Genomic DNA, 10,579 nt, shown 5'->3' with positions numbered 1-10,579 from the left:
GTCAGGTAAGTAACAAATAATGGACTACTATGCGATGCGATGCAATGCACAGTAGTCCATTATGCTTTACCTTTGCAGGGAATCAAAGAGGAAGTAAACCCATTAGGGTTTACTTCCTCTTTAACGGGGGCGTGTAGACTTTTTATATCCACTGTATGTGTAACCAAGGTAAACCCCTTGTTGGCTTTTTTGCCCATCTGTGTCCAATTGGGGAGATTTCCCCTCAATTCTTGATCTGGAGAAAACTCAAAATGTTGGACCTCTTGGTCTCTTCCAATCCCGGTGACAAAAAGGGACAAATAAAGCTAATCTCAACAGTGGGCACAAAGACCAATAAAAACCCATGACCTTCTGCAACAGGCCAAGCTGTCCAACAAAAGTGACACAGGTGGACAACCAACACATTCAAGGGGTGCTCACAATGATCAGTTGTTATTCATTTGGTTTAAACCTTTTGTTGTCCAAATGAAAACACTGCTAACGGCTTAAAATGGGTTATCTAGCGTTTGATAGGTTGATGCATTTTACGCCACAAGTTCCATCCAAGACTACGCTGTCCACAGGGTGACAACGCTGCAGCACTATTTCACTTCCGAATGACCAGTGATGTCACCTTGTTACAGGAAGTGTAAAAATAGACGAAATATAGGCAGGATTAACAGATAGAACAATATAAACAGAATAGTTTTACTAAAACAAGAACTGGCATCTTAATGCTACTGACTGCACCTTATTATGCCCATAATTCTGCTATAATGCTTTGCTTAAATAACCATCAAATGTGCAAGTGTGAGGGTAATCACAAATGGTGCTATACTACTGAAAGGAAGGTTGGAACATACTGATAGAAAACCATTTTGCGGCTTATTAAAGAATAAGTACACTTTAAGGCGAAGTGCATTCGATCCTTTTAGTCCACTCTCCCCTGACCTGACCTACCCCCCACCCTCCTCTACAGATGTATACTAACCTTGATCTGATATCTCTGGCCTCCAAGGTTAGTTTACATCCGGTGCAGCGAGTTTATTTTGCTGCCCATGCCTGTGCATTACAGCCCTACAGACTTCTATGGGACTGTCTCTGGACTCGAGGTACAGCTCCATGGACAATTAACCGTCTTTTACTGTTGCCAGCCCCAAGTCCCATAGACTTCTATTGGACAGCCTCCAATTATCTCCAGCCCTAAAACACAGCCCATTAGATGTCTAATGCAGGGGTCTCCAAACTGCAGTCTGAGGACCAGATGTGACCCTTTACTAGCCCTTGGGGCACTATTCCTCCCAATTATATGAGGTGCCATTTTTCCCACTGACCCCTACTATGGAGTACGATTTCTTCCACTGATACCAATAATGGGACACTATCCTCTCACTGACACCTACTCTGGGGCACTTTCTTCCACTGATACCAATAATGGGACACTATCCTGTCACTGACACCTACTTGGGGGCACTATTTCTTCCACTGATACCAATAATGGGGCACTATTCCTCCCACCAATATCAATGATGGGGCACTACTCCTCCTCCTGCTGCTGCTGACCACAAAACCTGTGGCTATAATTTATTCTCACTGGATGTAGGGCGCTGGACATTTTCTACCCCCACTGACCACAATTTCACCCCCCTAAAGTCTGAAGGACGGTAAACTGGCCCTTTGTTTGAAAAGTTTGGAGACCCCTGGTCTAAAGGATTGTCTACAGCCTTGGGACATAGTCCCACAGACTTCAAAAGGATCACCTCTGATCATCTCTAGCATCGAGACACAGCGCCATAGACTTCTGATAGACGGTCTCCAATTGTATCCAGGCCTTGAGACACAGCCCCATAGACTTCTAATAGACCACCTTTAATCATCTCCAGCCTCGGGACACAGCTCCATAGACTTTTGACAGACAATCTCTAATTGTATCCAGCCTCGAGACACAGCCCCATAGACTTCTAATGGACCATCTCCAATCCTAGTTGGCCTTGGGACACAGCCCCATAGACTTCTAATGGACTCTCTCCAATTGTATCTGGCCTTGGCACACAGCCACATAGACTTGATGAACTAGCATTAATTATCTCCAACCTCAGGATACAGCTCCACAGACTTCTAATGGATCGCCTCCGATTAACTCTTGCCTCGGAACACAGCCCCACAAGACATCTGATGGACTGCCTATAATCTCCAACCAAAGAACACACCTCCATAGACTTCTCATGGACCGTCTCCAATAATCTTGGGTCTTGGGACACAGCCAAACAGAATTATATGGGACCATCTCCAATCATCCCTGGCCTCAAAACACTTACCATACACTTCTATGGGATGGTCTCCAATTACTTACAGCCTTGGGACACAACCCAACAGCAGTCTACGGGGCACTAATCCACAGGTATGGCTGGGACAATGAGACTGTCAGTGACAGTGCTGCATTTAAACAGTGGAACTGTGGCCATTTTTTTTATCAAGATAAGTATGCATTTAGGAAATGGGATGCCGAGTTTGGTTAGGTCGGGCTAAGGGGTCAAAAAGGATAAAAGGTACTTGGTCTTAAATTGCACTTATCCTTTAGAAAGAGAGAGAGAGAAAAAAAAAAGGCAGACTCCCAACTGCAAATGAACATTACTTTTATAGGAAAAAAGGGGAGGAGTTGGGGTAATCATCAGTTACATCAGCGCACTCACACTGAATTTATCACTGAGAATCCTACTCCACAGTTACATCTAAAGACTAACCAATATATACTTCTCTGTCCTTCATCGAGTAAATTAAGTGCTCAAGAATAATATCTGCTCCAGCAAAGCAGACTTTCTCTTTCAATCAGAAGTTCCACTGCAGGGGGGCAGTTTTTCAGTCGGCAAATAGAGCACATACGGCGGCTCGTGACAGCCTGGTAAAACAATTTGTACTATAACAAAACACAGAAAGGGGGGTGGGGGAGGGTAACCGCCACTGCCAAACTCTGCCTACATGGAATAAAAAAAGATTTTGACTATTTGTGACGGATCTGCAAGCCGATCAATAGTAACTCTCTGTAGAGAGGAAAATCCAGCTTCACAAGGCCAGAAAAGCAATAAATTCCTCAATTAGTCGTGTTCTGGGGCCGCGATGATGCTTGAATTTCAACAGCCATTGGCCCAATTACCAGGCGACGTCCTGGACACGGTTGGAGTGAAGAGCTTGGGTGCTAATAGCGGTCTTGATGAAGATTGAATAGCAATTTTCCTTCCTCCGAGGCCGGATTTGATTTCTACAAAGTGGACGGCCAGATGCGGCCTTGGACCAACATCCCCCCCCCGCGCCCTGGCATTATGAAAGCACACAAATGGGAGACGGAGGTTCAACATGGCTCCAGAAGTTCACAGTTTCAGCCAACTCTTCTTCACTGTGAAGGGACACTGCTGTTCTGATGAGTCGGTGAGGGACAGTCGCCAGCGTTTGAAATGCGCAAAGCTATAGTGACGGCTTGGCGGGCAGGAACAGGTGGTGGCTCGCTTGGTGGATTCTCCTCACAGTTGTCCTCCTTCTGGTTGACGATCTGTGCCGGACACTCAAAATGAACGCAGTGGAACACCTGCAAATCAGAAAGTTTAGATGTTATCAAATGCTAGCAGCAACTTTCATTGAAGAAATATGTCTGCCGCTTGGAGAACCGAAATCCCAGATCTCCCTCCAAGCAGACCAAATGCCAGAAGCCAGGTAGGGGCTCGTCCTATGCCTCAGAACTGACAATGAATCCAGGAAGAAAAAGCTGGTGGTACCGCGTTAAAATTTAACACGTGCATAATTATTGCTCTAGACCAGGCCCTTGGGGCACTATTCTTCCATATATGAGGTACTATTCCTCCCACTGACACCAACAATGGGGCATTATTTCTTCCACTGACACCAACAAATGTCTTTCACCGATACTAGTGATGGGGCACTACGCCTCCTCCTATTGATCACTAACATTGAGGCCATGTTTACCCTTACTGATATTGGGCCGAGGACATTTTCTACCCCCGATGGCCACAATCCGGCCTCTAAACTCTGAAGGACAGAAAACTGTCCCTTTGTTTGAAAAGTTTGGAGACTCTTTATTGTTCCAGACAAACAGACTGACCTTGGGACCCTCTCATGTGTTTTACCCAAAAAATAAAGCTGGGTAATAGGAGGTTCTACAGTGAAACGTGTTAGAATTCCCAGGTGGTCGTGTTGGTCTAGACCAGTGATGGCGAACCTTGGCACCCCAGATGTTTTGGAACTACATTTCCCATGATGCTCATGCACTCTGCAGTGTAGCTGAGCATCATGGGAAATGTAGTTCCAAAACATCTGGGGTGCCAAGGTTCGCCATCACCGCTCTAGACCAACACGACCACCTGGGAATTCTAACACGTTTCACTGTAGAACCTCCTATTACCCAGCTTTATTTTTTGGGTAAAACACATGAGAGGGTCCCAAGGTCAGTCCGTTTGTCTGGAACAATAAAGTTACACCCAGATTAAACTTTAATGGAGCGCTGCCATGTTTTTCTTGGATTCACCATCAGCTTTCAGTTACAGCCTGGGAAACTTAATGGTTTGCAGTCAATTTTATTTTAAATTCCCAATTTATAAACTTTTTTAAAATTAATTTAAAAGGTAAACTTCAGGGAAAGAACTAAAGACATGAACTATGTAAAAAAACTAAGCTGATTTATCCGTCATAGAATTTGTGTAAATCTTATGACGACAACATAAGCGAGATATACAGACGGGTGACACCACTGTTATAGTTAAAGAATTCTAGGTATGGATATTTTTTACAGCTTAAAACTAGAATAATGTAAATGCCATACCTGTGAGGTCCCTGTAGAAGCTGGAAATCGCTGTGTAGACACAACTACTACACCGCTACTCCAGCGATCTCCACTAGCTTCTGGGTTTTGTGACGAGCGGCTGTCCTGCTGCATTATAAACACAGGAGGTCGGCCGCTGGGCACGGGAGCCATTCCGGAAATGGTCTGCAATTTCTCAAAGAATGCAAAGCGGTTTTCTAATTGAATGAGGTGGAGAGGTGTGGTGGTGATGTTGCACCGAGGCGGGGCAGAGGGGCGGCGCTGCGAGGCGGGGCAGAGGGGCGGCGCACCGAGGCGGGGCAGCGACATCACGCCTCTCCACCTTGTCCAAAACGGAGAATGTCTTGCATTCATTGAGAAAATGCAGACCTTTCACTGTATGGCGTCTGTGCCCAGCTGCTGACCTCCTGTGTTCACAAATCAGGAGGGCACCCACTCAAAATGGGACCCAGGAGCTGGTAGAGATCACTATAGTTGCGGCGTCCACTAGTGATGCCAGCTTCTAGAGGAATCCCACAGGAATCCCACAGGTATGGTATAATTATATATATATAGTTGGTCCAAGCTGGAACAATGTACCTATGTACAAATATCCATACCTGGAATTCTTTAACCATTTTCCTGTCCAAGGAGTGAAAATATAAAATAATGATACGTGCAGCTGCGGGCATCATTCAGATATTCTTTTCTGCTGGCAATTACCTGCAAAGTAAAAACAATCATATCGGCTATTCAGCCGCTTGATTGTTTTTACAGGCGGCGGCGACAGGAGGCGACTCCCCTTCCGTCCGTCAGTACTTCTACCGTCTAGCCCAGGGTTTCTCAACCAGGGGTCCGTGGAACCCTAGGGTTCCTCCAATGGTTGCTAGGGGTTCCTTGAGCAATGACCAATTTTTGCCTCTCAGATAAGTTCCCAGTGACACCAATGATCTTTTTAGCCATCTGTAGGGTGGGGATTCTTCCAGAAGACCACAGATGTAAGAAGCACTCTTCCACTGACCAACACACCAATGTATCAGGAGTTGAAGATATAGACATTTTTAACAGGGGTTCCCCGAGACCGAAAGGTTATTTCAAGGGTTCCTCCATGTTGAAAAGGTTGAGAACGTTTGGTCTAGCCTGTGCGAGCCGGTCAATGAATTTGCCAGCGGCGCCCGTTTACCATAGAGAATACCGCCGACCAGATGGTCCCCGGCAATCTCTATGGCCTTCGGAGGCCGGGCATGACGTTATGACGTCACATCTGGCCTCGGCAGATGTAAACACTGCCCTCTCTTGGGCTGGGAAGGAGAAATTTTTTTTTTTTAATCTCAGGCTTTCCAGCCTAGAGGATTGATGTGGGGACTTCTAGAAGGGACCGGACACGGCGTAGATCACCGGAGGTTCTGCGGCGATCTACCTGCCAAATGTGACCCCGGGGGGACACACAGAGACCTTTTTTTCTTGTTTCCAATTCTTTATACAATTCTTTATTCATTAGGTTTCCCACATGTAAACACGGCATACACAATATACAATGAAGTCAGTTAACAGACAGAAGAAAAAGTACGGACGCATGTTCATACTGTCAAGGACACATTTTTTTGAGGGTTTATTCAAAAAGAACATGAATTGTTGTAAACTCCACATCCCATGTAATTGTATAAACAATGTAACATTCCCGAGTCCCTGTGAGAACCTGATCATCATTGTTCAATAGATAGTGCCCCGAGAGGAGAAAAACTAATGAGAGAATAGTTGAGAATGGGGATGAGATTTTAAAATATATTTAAAAAAAAAAAAAAAAAAATCCCTAACAACATCATCTATAGAAAATGGCAAAATAAAAGCATTTTTTAAAAATGACATCTACGTTGCAAGAGTTTACCCAACAAAAGATTTTCTGGAACTGTGTAAGTGGTGGTGTGGTCGAATTTTGATAGACCAATAGACTGCATTGTGGGATGCCACGAAGTTGATCTGCATGAGCTCCACCTAAGGCGGCGATCTTCTAATTGTGGGGTGCTGTGGCACTGCAAAACGGGGTCCTTGTAGGGTGCGGTTATGCAGGCAAGAATCAATATGGGAACCTATTCAAACACCCCAAAGTGATCCAATAGTGTAGAGCGTTGGCCAGAACTATAGAGGGAAAAGATTTGGGGGAACTTAATTAACATGATTGCAAAATGAGCAAACAGTGTGGACAGGCAGTGGGGCAGGTGAGAGTGATCATCACTAGAGGGGTCACCAGCAGGAGGAAGGAGGTCCCGATTCCTCTATATAGATCTTTATATCACTAGAGGGGTCACCGGCAGGAGGAAGGAGGTCCTGATTCCTCTATATAGATATTTATATCACAAGAGGGGTGACCGGCAGGAGGAAAGAGGTCCCGATTCCTAGATCTTTATATCACTAGAGGGGTCACCAGCAGGAGGAAGGAGGTCCCGATTCCTCTATATAGATATTTATATCACAAGAGGGGTCACCAGCAGGAGGAAGGAGGTCCCGATTCCTCTATATAGATATTTATATCACAAGAGGGGTCACCAGCAGGAGGAAGGAGGTCCTGATTCCTCTATATAGATCTTTACATCACTAGAGGGGTCACCGGCAGGAGGAAGGAGGTCCCGATTCCTCTATATAGATATTTATATCACAAGAGGGGTGACCGGCAGGAGGAAAGAGGTCCCGATTCCTAGATCTTTATATCACTAGAGGGGTCACCAGCAGGAGGAAGGAGGTCCTGATTCCTCTATATAGATCTTTATATCACTAGAGGGGTCACCGGCAGGAGGAAGGAGGTCCTGATTCCTCTATATAGATGATATTTATATCACAAGAGGGGTCACCGGCAGGAGGAAAGAGGTCCTGATTCCTAGATCTTTATATCACTAGAGGGGTCACCAGCAGGAGGAAGGAGGTCCTGATTCCTCTATATAGATCTTTATATCACTAGAGGGGTCACCGGCAGGAGGAAGGAGGTCCTGATTCCTCTATATAGATATTTATATCACAAGAGGGGTCACCGGCAGGAGGAAAGAGGTCCTGATTCCTAGATCTTTATATCACTAGAGGGGTCACCAGCAGGAGGAAGGAGGTCCCAATTCCTTTATATAGATCTTTAGATCACTAGAGGAAGGAAGGTGGTCCTGATTCCTCTATATAGATCTTTATATCACTAGAGGGGTCACCAGCAGGAGAAGGAGGTCCCGATTTCTGTATATAGATCTTTATATCACTAGAGGGGTCACCGGCAGGAGGTCCTGATTCCTCTATATAGATCTTTATATCGCTGGGGGGGGGGGGGGGGGGTCACCGGCAGGTGGAAGGAGGTCCCGATTCCTCTATATAGATATTTAGATCACTAGAGGACGGAAGGTGGTCCCGATTCCTCTATATAGATATTTAGATCACTAGAGGAGGAAGGAGGTCCTGATTCCTCTATATAGATCTTTATATCACTAGAGGGGTCACCGGCAGGTTGAAGGAGGTCCTGATTCCTCTATATAGATCTTTATATCACTAGAGGGGTCACCGGCAGGTTGAAGGAGGTCCCGATTCCTCTATATAGATCTTTATATCACTAGAGGGGTCACCAGCAGGAGGAAAGAGGTCCTGAATCCTCTATACTATTCTACTCAAAGCATGCAACCTGTAGAATTTTTTAAACGTCGCCTATGGAGATTTTTAAAGGGTAAAAGTTTGTCGCTATTCCACGAGCGGGCGCAATTTTGAAGCCTGACATGTTGGGTATCAATTTACTCGGTGTAACATTATCTTTCACAATATAAAAAAAAAAAAAAATTGGACTAACTTTACTGTTGTCTTATTTTTTAATTAAAATCTTTTAATTTATTTTCCAAAAAAAATAAAAGTGAGCTTGTAAGAACGCTGCACAAATAAAGTGTGACAGAAAGTATTGCAACAACCACCATTTTATTCTCTAGGGTGTTAAAAAAAAAAAAATGTATGTTTGGGGATTCTAAGTAATTTTTTTAGCAAAAAAAATAAAAAAATCAGTTTTTAACTTGTAAACAAATCTCAAAAAGTGGGTTGGTCCTTAGGTGGTTAAGGCTGCACTTTAGTGTTGCATGGTGAGGAGTGAAAAAAGTGGGGGAAAAACTCCGCTTTAAACACGTTAGGGATAAACATAGATCCATATATTTAAAAAATAAAAAATAAAAAATAAAGGGGCAAGACTCGATGGACCACTTGGTCTTTTTCCGCCATCACCATGACTTTTCAGTGACCGTTCATTTAGATGTGAAACCAGAGATTTGGGTGCAGCAAAAAAGCGTCTTATGTAATTATGTGATGTACTACGCCACAAGTGGAAATTATCATACAGATTGTAGTCATTACTGACGCCAATTTCTAGACTGTTTAAAGCGTAATAAAATGGATGGGCTGTGCGAATGACTCCGCGTACAACTCCAGACCGAGCCGGAGAAAGGAGATTTGTTTTATTTGTATTTTTTTTTTCCCTCATGTGTTCGACTCAAAGCCATGATTGCATCGCACACATCACAATTATTACTGATATAAAGAAATAGGGACATAATGAGGCTGAAATATTGTGTATCTCGTGCAGGAGGGAAATTGATAAAGCTGCAATCAATACTGACAATAGATTTACTGTCTGCGGGAGACGATGGATCAGCCGGGAGTGAAGGGGAGAAAATAAGCCGTGTAACGTGCTAATCTACATAAATATACACACAATGAGATGCCGGCGGATTTAACACACTAAATATTCGATTTGAAGAGACTGGTTAGGGTTTTAATTTTCATATATTTATGTTCAGAATAAAAAAACTAAATAAAAAAATTATATTATAAATTATATTATAAATTATATATATATATATATATATATATATATATATATATATATATATATATATATATATATATATCTCTATATTTTTTACTTGAACTGCTCTCTTTAACCACTCTGCCTGTGGGGCATTTAAAAAAAATATATATAGATTATAAAATATATAAGTAGAAAAATGTATATATTAAAAAATATAATATTATATATATTATAATATAATTGTTTTTTTTCTTTTAAATGCCCTGTAGACAGAGTGGTTAAAGAGAGCCATAAAAATGTATAATATTATATATATTATATTTTTTAATATACATAAATAATTTTTATATATTGTATATGTATATTTTACTTTAACTGCTCTCTTTAACCACTCTGCCTATGGGGCATTTAAAAAATATATATATATATATATATATTTTTAATATATATATATATATATATATATATATATATATATATATATATATATTTTTTTTTTAATATAGATTAATAAAAAAAAAATAATAATAAATTATATATATATATATATATATATATATATATTTTTTTTTTTTTTTTTTTAAGATATATAAATAATATTTTTTTTATATTTTTGTATACATATATTTTATAATTTTTTAAATGCCCCGTAGAGGGAGGAGTTAAAGAAAAAAAAAAAAAACTATTTTAGATTATAATATATATATATATATATATATTATTTTTTTACTTTAACTGCTCTCTTTAACCACTCTGCCTACGGGGCATTTAAAAAAAAAAAAAAAAAAATGTTTTGTTAACATGAGAAAATCTGCATTTTTGCTAGAAATTATATTAAACCCCTGAAAAAGTATAGATTTTCTGGAGAGTAAAATGGTGGTAATTGCAAATTTTTTGATCATAACTATCAAACGCATAGTTTCAGGGGGGGAAAAAAATGGTCTAAAATAAATATTAGTGCAAACAATATTATA

At 41.6% G+C, this 10,579-nt stretch overlaps 1 protein-coding gene across 1 annotated transcript in view; it reads right to left on the bottom strand.

Annotated features, from left to right (window-relative positions):
• Nucleotides 1-2,598: 2,598 nt before the first annotated feature.
• BTBD9 (BTB domain containing 9) overlaps nt 2,599-10,579 on the bottom strand; it is a 223,401-nt gene continuing 215,420 nt past the window's right edge. Inside the window, 1 exon segment of the mRNA XM_077485389.1 lies at nt 2,599-3,562. Within this exon segment, the coding sequence (XP_077341515.1) occupies nt 3,371-3,562 (192 nt within the window). The 3' untranslated portion in view covers nt 2,599-3,370.

The sequence above is a fragment of the Lithobates pipiens genome, unplaced genomic scaffold, assembly GCF_037356315.1.
Source record: "Lithobates pipiens isolate NorthernLeopardFrog02 unplaced genomic scaffold, aLitPip1_a1.2 Scaffold_18, whole genome shotgun sequence".
In the NCBI taxonomy this organism is placed as follows: Eukaryota; Metazoa; Chordata; class Amphibia; order Anura; family Ranidae; genus Lithobates; species Lithobates pipiens.
The sequence above is the reverse complement of the archived record's forward strand: the minus strand, read 5'-3'. Positions and strand labels throughout refer to the sequence as shown.